The sequence below is a fragment of the Macrobrachium nipponense genome, chromosome 8 (assembly GCF_015104395.2).
Source record: "Macrobrachium nipponense isolate FS-2020 chromosome 8, ASM1510439v2, whole genome shotgun sequence".
Classification (NCBI taxonomy): Eukaryota; Metazoa; Arthropoda; class Malacostraca; order Decapoda; family Palaemonidae; genus Macrobrachium; species Macrobrachium nipponense.
This window is the reverse complement of record NC_087203.1, coordinates 1,712,385-1,733,037: the sequence shown is the minus strand read 5'-3', so window position 1 is coordinate 1,733,037 and position 20,653 is coordinate 1,712,385. Positions and strand designations below refer to the sequence as shown.

General features: G+C 40.2%; 1 protein-coding gene across 1 annotated transcript; it reads right to left on the bottom strand.

Moving 5' to 3' along the window:
• Positions 1-3,313: 3,313 nt before the first annotated feature.
• LOC135223341 (uncharacterized) lies at positions 3,314-3,979 on the bottom strand. Its single transcript, XM_064261803.1, has one exon. It carries the CDS (start codon positions 3,977-3,979, stop codon positions 3,314-3,316), a length of 666 nt encoding a protein of 221 aa, XP_064117873.1.
• Between the last annotated feature and the right edge of the window lie 16,674 nt (positions 3,980-20,653).

The window sequence follows — 20,653 nt, the reverse complement described above, 5'->3', positions numbered from 1 at the left end:
TCTATATTAACAGCATGTTTCCCATATCGGACGCACTACTGACTGCTGCTGCGCACTATCTTATTAACTAAGCTTCAAATCTTCTTTGAATCTCTTCTTTGGAGCCCTTTTCAGGGCCGACTCGATCGTTCGAGACCTACGGATATACAATTTATAGAAATTTGACTCTTTGTAAACGTCAGTTGCCTTTTTCAGCTTGTTGGAATCTGAAAACATCTGTTTTTCAGCGAAAACTGATGTATTATTACACGGTTCACGTTGCGATGTTGTCATTTTCTTGCAGTCACTGATATGCCTGAGGCGTAAACAAGGGTTCGCGCATGCGCAATTCACAGCCGTACCAATATCCAGTTCGTTTTATTTTAGGGGAGACAACATGACCTATCAATTGTCCCCCCAAAACTTTTCCTCCAAGTTTTATAGGTAGCTATATCACAGATGCTGGAAATGAGTAACAGTAAAAATTGAATAAAACCACTTTTATAGTTATTTTCATAGACCTACCGACTCAGACGGAGCGTACTACTTGCTGAAGTGACTAAAATATGTTTAGCAACCAAAATGAACTATTAAAAAAAAAAAAGGAAAAAAAAGGCCTTCTTTCAGACTTCAGTGATATGTCTAACGTAATAGATGTGTTTACTGGTCATAATTTTGCCGTACTGTTTGTGATGGCGGTTGTGGGGGGGCCGTTATAATTATCATAAAGGATTAGTTCATTCAGATCTGTGAACCTAATAAAGGCTCTTTTCGGGCTGGTTTATTACCTCATAAGTCGCAATTTGATTAACTTTTTTTTTTTTTTTTTTTTTTTTTGTTATTTTTTGTTATCGAGTTGCTATTGACGAGTTCTTAAATTCTAAAGTTTTATTTTTTTATATACAAAAACATTTTTTATTATGGCTTACCATAAAAAAATATTCATTTTCTTTAAAAATCTGTGAAAACGAATCAAAGAAAAAACTGCATTTATGGTAAACCATTTTATCTGACTCGTTAAAGTGAATAGTATACCGGTCAATTCTGTTCTTTGTATTGGCGTATTTTCTAGTACAATTAACAAAATTATATTTGTGTTATTCACAATGCTTCATGTACCATGCAAGCACTGAAATAAGTTAGTGAACCAATTCACAGGCAGAGTACAACATTAAGGGGTTATACGAGTTCCTGGGCCGGGTTATGAGAGTTCCTGGGGGTGGTTAGGTAGGTTATTCCCTCCCAAATGACCACTGTAGTAGAAATGCTACCTAGTAATATGACTGCAGCCCTGCCCTGACCCCTCATTCTGCATACTCTCACTAACATCATGAGAGCCTGAGAAAAACAAAGGTTAAAATGGAGAATGAAAAAACCATGATAGCCGGGAAACGGTTAGTATAATCCTATAGTCTTCAGGCCTGAACATACGAACCTAGTCCAAACCAGGATTACAGCCGAGGATAGATCAACTGCAGCACAATTTCAACAAACACAACATCCCAAGCTTAAACTACGAACGGAAACAAAATTAATGACACAACTGAAGGAAAAATCCATCCTCTGCAATGGAGGGGCGGGGGTGTTCCCCCCCACACATCTCCCCAAAAAACGTTTCCTCCAAGTTTTATAGGAAGCGATATCACAGATGCTGGAAATGTTAAGTCCCATTTTAGAGACTAGGTGACGTCCCTGAGTCGGCATACTATTTACAGTTATTTTTATAGGCCTACCTACTTAGCACTTGCCTGCTTTTAGGCTCAAACGTCCTACTTACTGAAGAGACTAGAATATGTTTACTTGTGAACGAACTGCAAAAAAAAAAAAAAAAAAAAAAAAAAAAAAACCGACTTCAGTGTTAGGTCTAATTTTGGTGTACAAGGTACTGTTTGCTATGGAGGTTGTGGGGAAGGTTATAAGGATCAGTTTATCCAGACCTCTGTGCCTAGCTTTCTTTTCGGGCTGGTTTGCGATGGCAGAGGGGGGAGGAGGATGGGGGCGGTATTGTTACCTTATAGGTCGTAATCTGATTAAATTTTCTGTTATCGGATCCGACAAAATACAAGCGTATGCTCATAAAAAGGCTGTCGGAGCAACAAGAAGTTCACTTTAGAAAGTTGGAAACCGGCTGTCGGTTACACAGCCACACCAAACGCTATGAAAGAGTTCTTAAAAGCTATAAAGTGTGGTGCCTTTCAAGTTTCTTAATTTATATAATTTAGTTTGGTTTTATTTTTTTTATACAAAATACCTTTTTACTATAGTTTGTCATAAAATAAAAATATTCGCTTTCTTTGAAAATCCATAAAAACGAATCAAAGAAAGTACTACGTTTTAATGGTAAAAAAAATGCAACAGTAGTCAATTCTGCTCGTTTTTTGTTCATGCAAAAGTTGTTCGATTCACAGAAATTCGTGGTATATCTAGGTGTTGTTATGCACAGCGTCTGAAGCTCAAAATGTATATATTTACTTGAAAGGAAAGGAGCTTCGTTTCCTGAACCCAAAGTTTTGTATAAATTCGTCAGCTGACATGTGGGCGGGACATCTCACTTTTCCTTGCAGATGACGGACGACTCATTTATCTTATTTTATGCTGCCATCTGTTGCCTTTACGCATTTTTTTTTTTTTTTTTTTTTTTTTTTTTTTTTTTTAGGGCTCGTGGCCATGTGTGTAGGAAGCACTTAAATGTTGAAAATGGGTTTTTCTTACAATATTTAGTAATACAGGGCTGATGTAAAAAGTCATTCCAAAATTTTACGATCGGGGGCAGCATATGGTAAAATAGATCCCTCGAGTTTTAAATTAGGTTTAACCTATTCACGCCTACTCCTTGAAAAGCGGATGGCAACACTCTTAATGGCTGAAAATTTAAAACCATTTAGCCTGGCCCATTTGGAGACAGAATCAATAGCTATATCGGCATGCAGATATAGCACCGTAGGCAGTGCAATAAATGGCCACATCATCCACAAACAATGAAGCTGGAACTTGGCTTGTAACTTCGTCCAAGATACTATTTATGGCAACAGCAAAGAGGGTCACACTGAGAACACTTCCTTGTGGAACACATTCCTCTTGTTTAAAGGGGAACGATAGAAAGTTCCCTACTCACTTTTATAAACTCTCGGATAAGAAGGAATGAATGAACCGAATTAAGTTGCCCTCAATACCCACTTTCTGTAGTTGTTTAAGAATTCCATTACGCAAAGTAGCGTCATAAGCTTTTTCTAAATCAAAGAAGACCCCTATTGTCTGACACTGATTGACAAAATCCTGCTGAATTTAGTTGGAGAGTCTCATAAATGGGTCGAGATTGGAAAGGAGGGAGAAGCTAATTTGATTCTAAGTGCCATTCCAAGCAATAATTTATAATTTTTTCCATTAACTTGCAAACACAGCTTGTTAGTTGCACTTTGTTGGGATCTATATTTGGTTTTTGAACTGGGATTACTATGGAAATTTTCCATGATCTCGGCATAACTCCAGTCTCCCAAAGTTTGTTAATGATCTTAAGAAGGTAGCGTTTGGCCTCTTCAGGTACCTTCCTAAGCATTATATTTAAAATTGTATCTTCACCAGAAGTGTCATCTGTTGAAGAGAGTGCTTCATGTAGTTCTTGAAGAGAGAATCTTGCATTGTATGCCTCCCGGTTATCACCAGATAGATTCAGATTGACCTGAGTGTTCCTGATACTTTGGAATTCATGGCTAGATATATTGGAGAAATATTGATCCAATGATTCAGCTACATCGGAAGGGTTTGTAATGAGGTTATTTCCTACTCTCAAAGAGGGAGTTTTGGGTGGCACAAACTTCCCTGCAAGTTTTCGTACCTTTTTCCATACAAACCTCAATGGTGTTTTAGAGTTAATTCCATTTATGTAATAAATCCAAGAGTCTTTCTTGGCACATCGAAAGTATCGGCGTTGTTTTGCCATGGCTTGCTGATATATTGTTTTAGCAGTGGAAGTGCCACTTGATTTGTAGTTCTGTAGCATCTTCAAGTAATTTTCTTAAGGTGGCACACTTTTTGTCCCACCATGGAACTGTTGGTCTCTTTGGCTTACCAGTAGTTTTTGGAATAGAGGCTTCTGCACTGGCTAATACAGTGTTTGTCCAAGACTATATGCTTTAATATGGTTGTTAAAAGATTCAAATGGTTTATCTAGATGGATTTCCTTTTTATATACTTCTCCCAATCAGCTTCCAATGGCTTCCATTTCTGTGGCATTTCTGTAGGGACATTCTGGTAAACTTTAAAAGAATGGGATAGTGATCACTGCCATTTAAAAATTCATTTACTGACCAAATAAAATCTAAAGCTATTGCAGAGGAACATATACTTAGATCAATAGCAGAGTAAGAATTAAAATATATATTATGGTAAGTCATAGTACCATCATTTAAAAGCACAATATCATTATTATTAATAATGTCTTATATAATTTTACCTTCATTATCTGAAGTATGTCCTCCCCATAACGGATTATGGGCATTTGAATCACCAAGAATAGAAAATGGTTGTGGCAGTTGATCAATTAGTGATTGGATATCAGCGTTTGTGAAGTTTGATCTAGGAGGCAGGTAGATGGAACACACAGTAATCTGCTTGTCTAATGTGATCTTAAGAGCAACAACCTGTAAATTTGTACTGAGGGCTACCAGCGAGCATTCCAGTGATTTGTTCACAATAATAGCTGCTCCTCCATTTGCTCGATCACCCACTGGAGAGGTGAACTTCTCTGGACCTAATTGAGTTTCCTGCAGGCAATTTACGCCAGAATTAGTTTCTCTCAGGAGGACCTTTAGATTTCCAGCACGAGAACGCAATCCTTTACTGTTCCATTGTAGGATGTTGAATAAAGCCACTACGAATCCGATTTGGAAGCCTTTCTTTTTTCCTCTTTGGGTGGTCTGGAAATGTTTGATTTTCTTTAGGAGGATGAACATCTACCATTGTAATCTGTGCCACCTCTTTACCTTGGTGGTTGTGTTCCATTGACGTACTTGCTTCACTTGAGGAAAGTACACTATACATGTTACATATCGAAGCATACTTATTTGGAGTACATGGGGGAGAGACTGAAAGGTGCCTTCCACTTTTGCGGTTCCTTAACTATTAAGATTCCATTAGATCAGGCAGAGATTCTGCCTCTGATAGATTTACTACTTTAAAAGTAGGAGATGGAAGAGATGATGGGAGAGCCTCTTCATCTGGAGGAGAGACTTTTCCAACCTCAGGCAGCTTGCCTGCTTTGGTGCTGTGTGCTCTTGCTTCCAGTGACTGAGCACCCAACCTAGATACCCGGGCCTCTAGCACAGGAGTTGATACACCTACTGCAGGAGGTGCTCCCACTGGACCCCTTGTGGTAGTAAGAGGTTGTGGGTTTAGAACTCTTGCATAGCTCTTTGATTGGCCCAATTGTTGTTTGGCATATCCTTTGCTACTGTATTCAGCATTACCCTTATTTACTGCTGACAGTTCATATTTATATGCTTCACAATTTTTATCATTAGCCTTATATTCGGCTGACAATTACAACAATTTGGTGTTTCAGAACAAATACCATGGTCAGGGGCAGAGAAATTTATGCAAAGTGTTGCGTTCCTACATACTTTTGATGAATGACCAAACTTGAAACAGTGAATAGGTTTCAGGAGGAAGGTTCTTACTCGCACTCTTTCATTTTCAAAAATTACATGGGATGGAACGTTAGGGTCTTCAAAGGTCAAAATTATCATATTAGCAATGGGTGTCTTTTTTACTTTCCACACTGTCAATGGGCTCATTTCAAGGATCTCACTTTCTGTGAACTCATATAAATCTTTGTCAAAAATGACACCTCGGCCATAACTAAAATTCAGGTGGGGTCTGATTTCTTTAATCATTTCATACCCAGAAGGACTCATTGCAGATAGCATTTCTGCTTGTGTTTTTGATTTAGCATAAATTAGCACTGTACGTTTTCCAAATATCTCCACTCTTTATTCCCCCCCACCTTTTTCTGGAGGTACTACATGCAGAACTTATAATAATTGTAAGTTTCCTCCTTCGCTGTAGCAACTAGCCACATAGGAGTTTGGGAGTTCTGGATGGATTATTACCCTGTTTTCTAACGTTTATCTTGAATCCATTCAGATGGAACATATCTATCCAAATTTTGGGGTACTTTATCTGTCAAAGCTATAACACACTGATTTATTTGAACTGTATTGATATTACAACTAGCCTTTATGGCATATTAATATTTATCAAAAGTAATCCATGCTTCCCATTTTGATATGACTTCAAGGAAATTCATCCTTATTTCAATTATAGTTCCAAAGGAATAGAAAGTTGTCAAAATAGTGGCATAGTCGCACTGCACTGGTATGTCCATGACTTGAAGCACTCGCAAATTTTTCACATTAGATAACTTTCCAACACAATGTTTTGTAGAGCTACTATTGTGCTCTTGATTAATCGAGATTTCCTGGAGGTGGTCCAAGGCCTTGTCCAAGGTCGTCATCTACGCCAAAGCATCAAAAGGTCCAGGGGTACTCGAATCCTTATATTTACTCGTCATAAAGATTAGAGGGGGTATTATAAACACACACACACACACACACACACACACACACATATATATATATATATATATATATATATATATATATATATCTATATATATATATATATATATATATATATTGTATGTAGATTCTTCCTGATAGTGGCCATGTTTAAAAAGTGGCAGCCATGTTGGAAATTGAGTTTAAGGTCGTTATGTTCTTAAAATAACTCCTCTCAAACATGTTTACCAGTTATTGAGCTTGAATTCTCATACTTGGTGCTGGTCAGTGAATAGCATTTATCTTTCAGGTAAATTTATTGGCCATTATGGTTTTCGCCTAAAAAACAGGTTTCCCCAAGGTTGATTTTGGTTGAATTTGTTTGGTGTTCAGAGACACCCAGACAAAGGGCTCTGTGTAAAAATATTTATGTTATACAAAATGTCTGGTGTTGCAAATTATTCCCTTGCAACAGGGATAACTGGTTTGCCAGATAGTATTGGCAAGATAGCCTAGCCTTTAGCACAGACTTCAATCACCAACTCACAGGACTAATGAAAATGGAAGCAAAATTAAAAAAAAATTTTATTACAAAAATTAAGTATAGAAAATCTCATGATCTACCCTTACTCATTAATGAAATCAATATGTCCCATTTACTCAACAGGCTGTCCCCTTTCAATACAACCGGCCACGTGGTCCTTAAGGGAACACTGGCCTAGTCTCAAGTTCACAAAAACAGCTTAACATATACATAAATGACACAAATTGGGGAACACTAAGAAAACATACTTTCCCACACACACCACCTTTCCCTAGCTAAACTTAACATCTTAGACACACTATCATTATTACTCACAAAGACCAAGGGGGCAATGATACGCCAGCGAAACGAGAGCACAACCAAAACACGTCTTACCTCTACCAATCTCTGGAAGAAAAGTGATGTCCCTCTATCGTGGGGACGCTATCTGGGTCACTAGTTAGGCTTTTTCTCAGTGTATGCTTTTACTAATTTGGCATTATTGTGGCAACCCCAGTACAATTTACATATCAATATGGAATGCAGAACAAATCCCCATGACTTGGCTCAATTACTAATCCAAAAACACACACAAAACAAGCCAATCATTGGAGAAACCATCTTTCTTGCCATCTGCATTCTTCGCCCATATTTCGTGCTTTGAACACGTTGGAATAAAGTCGAGAAAAAATGTTGCAATAATTTTTTCACAGCATCCTCCATGCCTTGGGAAGTGAGGGAACTCAGATTAAAGGGGAGGTCTAGACAGGTGAGGCAGGACGAATGGGTCTTCTCATCTGTGGTCTAGGCTTGTTCGCAGCGCTACAATTGAGTCTAGCTCATGCCAGTCTCAACAAAGCAACACAGGTAACAATCAACGGAAGCATGTACATCAACGCAACTAGCGAAACAAAAATCAGTGTGGGCAGTTATGTAAGCAATTCAAGCAATAATCAATAGCATGGAATCATGTTGCAAAATCGACTAATTAAAGTAAGAATTGCAACAATAAGGAATTATTCCTAAGTCAACCAATAAAGGTAAACTTAGCAACAAGGAGATTACATACCTGGTGTGAGGACGAGAGAGTAAGACAGGTAGCTGGGTACTGATGATTTATTACAGGTAAACACAGGCTATAAAGGAGGTTGCGGACAGATATGTAGTATCCTACCTGAACAGAGAGAAACTGGGTGTCTGGGCCAGAAGGATCTGTGTCTTCTCGGAGACATACATTTAAAGATAGTAAAATATACAAATAGTGAAATTATATGAGTTATACATCGGCAGAAAGGCCGCCAAACACTCTATAGAATGGTTAAAGGAAGGAGGCAGGAGGCGACCCCGTGTCCTTGTGACACTTGTTGTGGGGCATTATCGAATGCCGAGTTCTTCGGCGTTGCTGGCTAACAGGATGCCTCCCATGGCAGTTGCCTGGGGGGTTCCACTGTCAACTGCGGGCGACCAAGACTGCAGAGGGAGATGCATTGTGTGTGGTGGCAGCATGGGATGGGCCGTTAGGACCCCCATCATGGCAGCAACGTCTGGCAGGCAGGGCGGAACCACAGGTGAGGCAGTGTCAGCAGGTCAAGGAAGCCCATAGGTAGTGGCGTCGGCAAGCAGAGGAGGCCCACAGGTGGGGATGTCGGGGGAGCCGAGCAGGCCCACATGTGCGGCAGTGACGTTGGGTGGGTAAAGCAGGACCCTGGGTGCAACAGCAGTGTTGCCTGAGGAATCGCTGGTGCGGCAATGGCGCCAGGGGAAGAACTGAGGAGGCTTGCAGGTTCAGCGGGTTGAGAAAATATCTGGTGTCCCCTGGTTGAGGCAAAGGAGGCCGTGATATTCTATGGATGTTTCTGGACCGCCGTCTGATTATGTGTTGGCTGACCAGCACCCAGCTACCCATCCTCGAAAAACACCAAAACATCCTTGGAAGCCGTGCCATGATGGGTCTGTTAATGGCACTGGTGTCGTCCTTGGAATGGAGCTTTCAGAGACCTAAACTGCGGTGCCGTATTAAATTCACTAAAGGTTCTCTAAAGGTGTGTGGCCGTAATTAGTCTGTTAAAGGCCAGGGCCTAAACTGCTGTGTCACCGACTCGGGGAGGTCATCAGTTGTGAGGACCAGAGAGTAAGACAGGTAGCTGGACACTGATCATTTATTACAGGTAAACACAGGCTATAAAGGAGGCTGCGGACGGATATGTAGTATCCTACCTGAACAGAGAAATTTGAATTCAGATTTGATGGCGAGTTCAAATTTGAGTTCAAATTTGATTTTGAGTTCAAATTTGAGTTCAAATATCAGGTTGAGCCAGAAGGATTTAAGGATTTGTGTTTTCTCGGAGACATACATTTAAAGATAATAAGATATACAAATAGTGAAATTACATGAGTTATACATCGGCGGAAAGGCCGCGGAACACTCTACAGAATGATTAAAGTGGATGGTGGGTCTGATTGAGAGGCATTAAGTGTTGGTGCTGTGTCATGCATGCAAACGACCATGGATGTTACAGTCTCGTGTTAAAAGTAATAAAAGTTGCAAATTAGAGGCTGTAGCAGATACTGGGGCTAAGGTATGCATTGCTGGGTCAGTCCAGGCACGGGACCTGGGAATTGATGTAAAAAATCTAAATAAAGCACAAGTAAAGCTACAACATGCAGCAGGAAGTCTAATGAGTGTAATAGGATATTGTCAGGTTAACATTAAGTGTGGCAGTGTGTCAAGTGAGTGATGTATTTTGTCAATGGGACACATTAGCTATTTCCGTCGTTAAGTGCATGTAAATCATTAGGATTGGTGGATCCTAATTTCCTGCATCACACAGTTTTTAATATTCATGGGAATGAAGCTTTTGGCATCGGGGGGTTAATGAGAGACCCAATGAGCTGCCATACTCTCCTACGGAGGAGAGTGTCCCCTTATTCAAGCAGTGGCTACAACATTCAGTGTGAATAGAAGACCCTTTCCCATAATGGGTGGCAAACTACACCACATACATCTGTTGCCAGGTGCGGTGCCGCACGCTTACCATACACTAATCAGTCCCTGAACATTGGGAGAAAGAGGTCAAGAAGCAGATAGGTGAGGATATTTTAGCAGGTATCTTGCAACCTGTGCTTACAAGGGAGGTAAATGAGTGGTGTGCCCGCATGGTGGTGGTAGGCAAAAGGGATGGCACTCTGAGGAGGACTGTTGATTTTCAAAAACTCAATGCAAGCTGTAAAAGGGAAACGCATCATACGTTTGCACTGTTTGATATGGTGTCAAGTGTCCCGGTGTATACTTTTAAGAATACAGTTGATGCACACCAGGGATTCCATCTGGTAGTGTTGGACGAAGAAAGTCAAAAGCTTATGACTTTCATAACCCCTCGGGGGAGGTATCAGTATTGTTGCACACCCATGGGGCACTGCGGTCCCCCGGACGCATACACCTAAAGATTTGATGATGTAATTGCGGATATACCGAGGAGATTTAATTGTATTGATGATATACTGTTGCATGATTCTAGCATAGGAAGCTTTTTGGCATACTTTTAATTTGTTGTCAGCATGTGAGAGGAATGGTGTAACTCTGAACCCACACAAATTCCAGTTTTGTCAGAAGGCCGTGAATTTTGTGGGCTATAATGCTGGGTGGGATAAATATCTGCCTTCGGAGGATAAACTGGCTGCTATACAGTTCCCAATGCCTGCTGAAAAAGGGGGCCAGTAAAAAAGTATACTGGGATGAAATTTTGATGTCTAAATTTGAATATGCTAAAGATGAGTTGTGTAGATTAATATCTGAGAGTCTGATTTATTATGATAAGACAAGACCAACCATTGTTATGACTGACTAGAGTAAAGAGGGGATGGGCTTTGTTGTATTACAGCAATATTGTTCTTGCATATGTAATAATGTACCTTTCTGTTGTCAGGGGGGTTGGAAGCTAGCCCTGTGTGGCAGCAGGCACCTTTCAAAAGAGGAATTAAACTACACCCCTATACAGGAGGAGGCGGCATTTGTGGTCTGGTGTCTAAAAAAGCTTTTCTCTTTTTGCTGGGCTGCCCTAACCTACTTCTAGTAACAGACCATCACCCATTGGTGAAGTTGTTTGGCCATCGGGAGTTGAAGCACATTGAGAATTCGAGACTGTTCCGCTTAAAAGAAAAAACCCTTCAGTATAAATACTCAGTCAAGTACGTGGCTGGTAAAAGAAATACTGCAGCTGATACCTTGTCAAGGTACCCAAGTCTAAAGGCATCACCTAACAAAATATATATGCAGGAAGCAGAAGTGGTATGCAGGATAACTTCTGCTGCAATGATCGTGTCATTTCATGATGTGGCTAGTGACGTCATAGTAATCGACAGTGAAGATGTTGAGAAAATTGCTAGCAAAGATGATGATTATCAGTTGTTATTGAAAGGGTAAGAGACGACAACTGGCCAGAAAGTAGGAATATGGTTGAGCCTGCATTAAAATCGTATTTTCAGGTAAGGGAACAGCTTAGCTATATCAATGTACTGGTCATTTAAGCTTTTGATAAGGGGTCATACGTTTGGTAGTGCTGCAAGCTCTGAGGGAAACCGTGGCACGTATCCTACACTCAGGCCACCAAGGCGCGGTCTCAATGTTGCGTAGGGGCCGGTAGGGCACGGCAGTCGGTGTATTGGCCGGGGATGGAGGCAGCTATAATGTTTTAGAGGTCTAAATGTACGATGTGCAATGAGAATTCCCCATCCCGACATTAAGAACCATTCATTCCCACCCAACCGCCAGTGTATCCATTTCAGAAAACCGTAGCAGATTTCTTTCAGTTAGATAATAAATGCTGTTTAGTATATACAGGCAGATTAACTGGGTAGCTGGAATTGTGACACTTTGGCAATGGTGTGACTTCATCTGTCGTGAATTTCGAACTGATCATTCGAAATCCCCGCCATTTAACTTCACAAGTGTTGCGTTAAATTGGGGCAAGACTGAGGGATCTCGCGGGCGATTCATTGAACAGAAAGCTGTCCAATACAATACAGTTTAAGACGCAATTCCTAAATGCATGGCGGGGAAGGAGCGCGTCTTATAGTAAAGAAGACGTTATGAATTTTCATTAATAAATCTAATTTGCTAATCACTAGTACGAGATAAATTATCTATGTAGAAATTTGGAGCCAAGGACTCCGTAGCCATTCAAGAATTTGCAGATTACGGCCTTCAGCCAGAACTTTAAGTCAATTCCTTGATCTTAAATGATAACGTAATTGTCATATTTCACATTCAAGAGTAAAATAGATTTAGTGATATCCGTAATGTCGAAATAAACGATGATTCCCGCCTGAATTACAAGGATTCTGTAGTTCACGCGGGAAAGCGTAAGTTTCTTTTGAAGAAGGGCGAAGCGACGCTTCATTCCTGCCCAGACCTTGAACCGTGTAAGTACCGTGAAATTTGTGTGTCTCTCAATTCTCCGACTCCCAGCCATCGCCATGCTAGGTCGAATTCCGTCGTAACAGTAAGTTAACTTTATCCACGTATATACGTGCCATCCCTGCGATGAGGGACTCGATTTATGCAGCAAACGAAAGCTGCCAGTGCAAGAATGTTATTTGTTTGTGATATTGAGTCAATGGGTCTCGTATTGTGCAGATTTTTCGTCCAGTTGTGGACTTAGTGCTTTACAAGCACGTGACATCAAAGACCCTATGTGCTACCACATAAAAAGGCCATGAGAATTTTCAGGTTATTTGAATTAAATTGGTGAGAGCAGTAAGAAACTGCGTGTACTGCAGAATTCTGCTAGGAACTTAAGTTTCGGTGTACTGTTAATGTATTTAAATGTTTATTTTTCGTAATAAAACTGTTTTGTTGACCAAATTTTATTGTATCTCACCCTAAGAGTTTTAGAGTGCGCGCCTCCTCAAGGCCTTGTCATCGGCCCAGAACATCCGGGCACGAATCATAAAAAAAAAAAAATAATAAAAGTCGAAGAAAATCCCGACATTTGGTCCTTCGAACCGGATGACAAGTGCGCTCTAGAGCTTGAAGGGAAATTTCAATAAAGTATGGTCTTTAGGGTAGCCCTGATAGGACACAGTCACCTCCCACCGAATCTGCCACAGTGTTCAGATAACCAGATTGAGATCTATAGAAGGCCAGGAGGTCTGGTCAGTCAATTTTTAGATAGTAGTCTATCATTCTGGCAGAGACGGTATGAGTTGGTCGTGTTGTATGTAGGAGGAAACGACCTAGCAATCGATCACCCCAAAACCGTTTGGGATAATTTACGTACTCTTATTGAACGCTTGAGGAAAATTTGTGAAATAATTGCTATCTGCGACGCAGAGATCAGAGAGTATCTCCCCTGATATCGTTTTTTGCTATAATTCCGTTGAATATGTAAAAAAAGTAAAGAACTTTAATGCGAGAATCTCCAAATACTGCTACAAAAGAAGTCGGTACGGAGTCCGACACTTGCCTATGAACTCTCGTGCCTACCGCGAAGGCAAACAAAGGGACGGAGTCCATTTTGATTCAGAAATCCGTAACGCATTCCTCAATCGTTTAATGAGATTAATCAGGAGAGAGAGAGACAGACAAAATAACTAGGCTCAGCTTGTTCCGATGTGCAATTAGCCCCACGTGCCACTAGTCTTTGCACCCCGTCTTCCTAACGTAAGAAAAATCCTCATTTCCTAGTTTGCATAAACCCCCCCTAAGAAGTGGAGTACATAATACAAAATGGCAGTGGCTATGATTGTTCACTTCGAGGCCTCGCTGAGTCTCACCGCGGACTTACTCGCCAAATCACAGCATGCGTTAGTAGAAACGTATTCTGAGAGCGTGTACCAAAATTTGGTCACGCAGTTGAGACAGGAAGAAGGTCAGCTTCGAGAGCTGTACAAATGTCAAGTCTTAAAGTTAGAATCTAACTTAGATGCCAGAATCAGGCAAACCTTAGCAGAAGCTGTGTGAGCTTCTACCCTTTTGTTGAATTGAATCGATAAACTGAAAGTCACTCAGACAGGGAATGTTTCCCTCCCCAAATTGAAACCGCTGCCTCTCCCCACTTTTGAAGGGGAAGTGCAGGAATATGCTTCTTACAGAGAATTGTTCACGATCCACGTGGATCAAAGGGCAGATTTGGACGACGTGTCCAAATTTACTTACTTGTTAGGGACTCTGGGCAGGGATCTGCTTAGGATCGTTAAATCCCTAAGTGTAACCGCCGCGAATTACCAGGTAGCGTTAGATCTCTTGGATAAGCAATATGGTAATGTACACCAAACGCTCGTGATCTTGCATCGAAAACTTTCCAACATATTCGTACCCTCGTTGAACCCCGTAGAGCTGAAGAAGTTCAGGTTTGAGTTAACAGTGATCATTGAGCAAATCAAGAGGCTCAGTACTAATGATATAGGCCATGGCATGGTCATGAGCCTTATCAATCAGAAGTTGTCAGAAGGTAAGCTCTATCGAAAGGTGGTCGAACACCTCAGAAAATGTGACTATAATTTAGAAGAATTTTTTTAAGCTATAGACTTCATAATTCGCATGTTGGAAGATGACGTGTTACAGCGAGGCGAGAAATTAGAATCTGCTAAGAAAAACGATGTTAGCGTTAGACCCAAAACGAAACCTATGCAGAATAATTCTTGTCCCTATTGCAATGAACGGCACCCGCCTCACGGATGCCACCGAGTAAGTGACGTGGCTGCCAGACGCCACATTCTACTAAGGAAGGGCCTGTGTTTTACTTGCCTTCAGTCAGGTCACCGTAGTGATAGATGCACTAACCCCAATTCATGTAAAAGTTGTGGAAATAATCATAATACTTCCATTTGTGATAATAGCAGCTTTAGAAAAGCACATTCTGTTCCCTCCACTTCGTCCCGAAGTAATCCCAGTTTAGTAAGTAACAGTCAAGCTACAACCTCCCGACCTGTAGTAAATGCACGATAGAAACCCCCGTCCGCCCAAAGAGAAAGTAGAATCACAACCGTGTAAGAGCGCTAAAGTAACCCAAACGTCTAGTGTAGATCTTCCCTGTACGATTTTGCCAACGGCCATGGCCGAGATCCATCACAAGCAGGGGAGTAAACGGGTTCGCTTGTTTTTGGACACTGGGAGTCAACGAAGTTTTATCTCTGCTAAAACTGCAAAGCAGTTAGGCCTGCCAGTGGTAGGCAAAGTGGCATTAAACATTGCTCCCTTTGGTTCAGCAGAAATCAGTGGCCAGTATGACGTAGTGAGTTGCCGGGTAGAGATGGGTAATAGAATTGTTCGAATGAAACTAGTTGTTCACGAGAACGTAGACGTCCCGATTCATAACGCAGGTTATGTAAGAATAAGACAACACCTAGTAGGGAAGGGAGTCACGTTAGCAGATCCTGACAGTAAGAGCGATAAGTTACGAAACGTGCACATTCTTGTGAGTGCAGTAAGAAACTGCGTGTACTGTGGAATTCTGCTAGGAACTTTAGTTTCGGTGTACTGTTAATGTATTTAAATGTTTATTTTTCGTAATAAAACTGTTTTGTTGACCAAATTTTATTGTATCTCACCCTAAGAGTTTTAGAGTGCGCGCCTCCTCAAGGCCTTGTCATCGGCCCAGAACATCCGGGCACGAATCATAAAAAAAAATAATAATAAAAGTCGAAGAAAATCCCGACATCATCAAAGATCATCCCTGTATTGTGGAGGTTGTTCTGCCGTTGGGGTACCCCTGAGGAGATATCCACTGATTGGGGACCAAACTTAGCGAGTACTGAGATGTTAGACTTTTATAATCGATGTGGGGGGGGGGGGGGTTGCTATTGGATATCTCATCAGCACAATACCCCCAATCGAATAGGTGTGCTGAGGCGGCTGTGCCTCTGCTAAGCGTATGATAAGGGACAACATTAGGGGTGATGGTAGCCTAGACACCGATGCCACAGCAAAAGCCCTTATGCAATACAGAAATACTCCCCTAAGAGATATAGACAAGTCCCCTGTGCAATTAACATTGGGGAGGCAGTTACGGGACTCTATCCCAATGGTGAATGAATTCTTGTTTATGGATAATCATTGGATGACGACAATACGAGAGAGAGAAAAAAGTTATGGTCAAAACTTCACAGAAAGAGAAGGAATTATTTAACCTACGTGCACAGCAGTTGCCATACGTGTAGGCAACCAAGTCCTCGTACAGGATGTAGTCAGTAAGAAGTGGGATCAATTGGGGGTGGTAATGGAAAAACTCCCATATAGACAGTATTTAATCAAAATAGATGGGAATGGCAATGTCAAGGAGAAATCGCCGCCACTTGAAATACATAATAGCGAAGAGCCAGTGCCCTACTATAAAACCATCTGGGATAGTGCCACGTACCTAGGACCAGGAGGTATATGCTGACCACGGCAGGCCCCCACCCTTTGGTAGGCATAGTTCAAGGCCAACTAAATGCCCTGCTTGGATGAAGGACTACGAAGGTGGAAAAAAGATTGCATTCTGTTTGTGGAACTATTATTGTGTTTTGCGTCAATTACCCATTCTTCACTGATTTTCTCCCCTTCATTTTGCCTCTTCTTATTTGTGATATTCTTTGATTGTCTCTGATTTTGACTTTTAAGTATACCTATGTTTTGCAGCAATGTGTAGCTTGGGGGGGATGGAGGATAAGTATGTATCATGTTACTGATATCAGTAATACTACGTACTAAACCGAGTTTTGTTATGCCATCAACACGGGAATAGTGCCTCTTACTTACCCTGCCCATAGAGTATCCTATAAGTATGAACAGAAATTGAATAACATTAACAATGGGTAGCCTATGATAGATAGTATGCATTTAAGATGGCTTGCTTTCAGAAGACCCGTTGTTTATTTAACAAAAACAAACTTCTATCAGATACAGAAAATGTAAACAAGTGGGGGAACTTCAACAACTACATTTCATATTCTCACACAAGTTTTACTTTCTAACACCCCCACTTGAAACTTATTTTGAACAAGAATAAACTGGTAACATATTCAGTACAAACAGCATGAAGCACTGACTTAACACTCAATATCATTAACTTCAAAGCCTGCAAAAAATAAAAATAGCAAAACATCACCCCAACAAACAGTATTGGTCATACATTGATCCATTACTGGAAATCCAGACTTTTGGACATTGGCACAAATGGTCAAAAGCAATGGTCCAACTTCTATCCGTTATCCGTTTGTACGCCAGGCCCTTAATGGCACTGTATTGAAAGAAGTTTGGGCTAATACAGGCAATCCATAATAATTCAATGCATGAGTTAGAACAGTAGTGGAACAACTATGGAGTACCACTTTACTGTATTGTGCAGATACTGGCATGATTACCAGTATCAAATTTATGTCTGCATAAAATTGTTCAATTATTCAAAAATAATTTTGTCATTAACTAAATACTTGCCACTATTACCCTATAGTACTTTGATCAAAATTTAGATGAATATTGCAATATACAGATACATAAGGGTACACTTTTTGCCATGTACCCTGTTGTACCTAAAGTTTGAAAATAAACTACACAATTATGTTTTATGCACAAAAGAATGAAAAAACAGAATCCATTGGCAGTTTGTTCAATGGTCTTCGACACTTGATTGAACCCACTGAATGAAATGTTAGAAGTTCCTGTTACTTTTCCTTTTATCAGCACTATAGTTACATGCATAAAACATTATTGTATAGTTTATTTTCAAACTTTAGCTACAACAGTGATGTACATAAATATAACACATTTCTTTCATAGTCTTCTGGGCAAAAAGTGTACCCCTATGTATTTGTATATTGCAATATTTATCTAAATTCATTTTGATCAAAGTATTATAGGGTGAAGGTGGCAAGTATTTAGTTACTGACAAAATTATCTTTGAAAATAATATAAACACTTTTATGCAGACATATATCAGTCAAAACTGTTCTGTGATAAGTATTGTGGCTGTTATGTAAACAATGATTTTAATAACACTTATAAAAAAATAGGATTCTGTTATACTGGTGTTTAAATCAAAATAGTTACAATTCAGTCTTTATTCAGAAGGCAAAATATTGTTTACAAAACAACTTCCCTACAGTTGCAGTAACTACCTGATTTGCTTTGCTCATTAGTGTTCCTTCAGGACTAACACCATATATACCTGTACATATACTTATTTCCTAGCCACAGTTGACCTTCAACATATCAATATATTCAATTGCTAATGAAACACCCACTGATTCTTCATATCTCACTACATACTACATAAACTCTCCTTTATTGTGTAATATCTAATTTATATGCAAAATATTTTACAAAACTTGGTCATTAGTAATAGAGGAAAAGACCCATATGGACTCCACTTTTCTAGCCCCGGCCCCCGCCCCCTAAAAAAAAAAAAAAAAAAAAAAAAAAAAAAAAAAAAAAAAAAAAAAAAAAAACCCCCCAAGGGGTGGGGCGTGGCTACCTCCCCCTCCCCCTCTTGATAAGCTCATGTAAGTACGTGAGGCCTAAAAAGGGGCGGGGCAACCCCCCAAACCCCCAAAAGGGGCATGGTCACCCTGACCCCATATAGACTCCACTATTCTGGGGGGTGTGGCCACCCTTAACCCCAAATCGACTCCACATTATTGATGAGCTCATGCAAGTCCATGAGGTCTAAAAGGGGTGGGGGTGTGGCCACCTGTGACGTCACGTAACTCTACGGGAATAAAACCATCATTTCAACCCACCACCACCGACCCCAAATTAACTCCACTGTTCTACCCCCTGTGACGTCACATAACTCTTCAGGAATAAAACCATCCTTTCAACCCCCGACCCCAAATTGACTCCACCTTTCCTACCCCCCGTGACGTCACGTAACTCTTCGGGAATAAAACCACCATTCCATCCCCCCAACCACAAATTGACTCCACTTTTCTACCTCCTGTGACGTCACATAACTCTTCTGGAATAAAACCATCCTTTCAACCCCCAACCCCAAATTGACTTCACCTTTCCTACCCCCTGTGACGTCGCGTAACTCTACGGGAATAAAACCATCATTTCAACCCCCCACCACCGACCCCAAATTGACTCCACTTTTCTACCCCTGTGACGTCACGTAACTCTTCGGGAATAAAACCATCTTTTCAACCCCCGACCCCAAATTGACTCCACCTGTGGGAAATTTGTTTCGCTCAGTGGGAAGATCGAAGGAATATACTCTACAAAATTACAAGGGTAATTCCTTCCACTGAGTGTTCTCTAGTAGTAATTTAGTTAAATGGTATAAAACGGGCTGTTAAGCACACAATTCTTCCGTGAGCTAACGTGTTTTCAGACTTGTGCCAGAAAATCCAAAGGATTAATAATTTGCTTGGTAAGCTTAAGTAGGCTAGTTAAATCCGGTAAAGTAATTGAGGTAAATGCAATTAATCTAAATAGGACTATGAATAAATCAAACCAAGGCCATAAAATTCCCAGGGTAGTTCAGTTTGGTCCCAGAATTCAATTAAGTTCCGACCCGGTTTAAGTAAAATTAAAGTAAACTAATCCCGAATAGTAATGCTAAGTAAACAGACAGACCTAATTTCGACTAAATTTATTACTACGCCCATATAATTATATAAGCCTTTGTAAAATTATTCAATCTGAGTCTATGCCTAATTAATTCTCACAAACTCCAATATTACAATAGCCTAACTATGTAAAAGGGCTTCAAATTTAGTCAAGGTAAAGAAAACAGTGTATCATGTCTTGAATAAGTAAGTTAAGTTAAATACGTAAGTTAAACGTTAAAAGACGAAACCGCTTCCTACCAAAAAGTCCGTTGGCTCAAATCAGCCGTCCAATAATGGCGGTCTAGTCTTTGTGGAAAATTAGTATTTTGACCTACCTTCAAGTTAACCCAGTTTGGACACACCTCTTAATTCACGTGTAAACTAAAAAACAAATCCTATATATTTAATCAGCAAACCCAGCGACCTCTAATCACATTCGTGGAAATAAATGGGTACGTTGATAAGAAATTCCACTTACCGAATTTTCCGTCGACCGATCAGTGACGAAGGCTGTTAAAAGTTTTGGTTGCAGATAAGGATATTCGAATAGGATGAGGTTTTTAGGATAGGTACAAATGGAAAGGAGATCATACAAACCAATTATTTAAAGGGTTATTTAATTTCTAAAACCCTACACAATGTAAATTAAACTTAAAGGGGCGAAGTCGCCGACTAGTTGTCGCCCTCGCTCGCGTCTGTTTGAACAAGGCCCAAAAAACCCACGCCCGACCTAAGCCTACCCCTTGAAAAGGCCTATGTCATGGTCAATGGTTCTTATCACTCCCCAAATCAATTAAATAATTTTTCTTAAATAATTTGAAGGGACAGTTAATCTATTTATTAAATCTATCTATCAAAATATTTTAAATGCTAAGTAAAGTTAATCAAGTTATTCAAAATATAATATTAATTCTTCTGCAGAGCTTATACTAAAGAAAATGGGGTATAGTTACTTTGTAGCTCTTAGCAGTGACTTCGTAAAGGTTAGAAAATGTATATGTACAAATAAATTTACAACATCCTCCTGGGGAGATAACACAAAACACACAGTTTTGTGTTAGGTTAA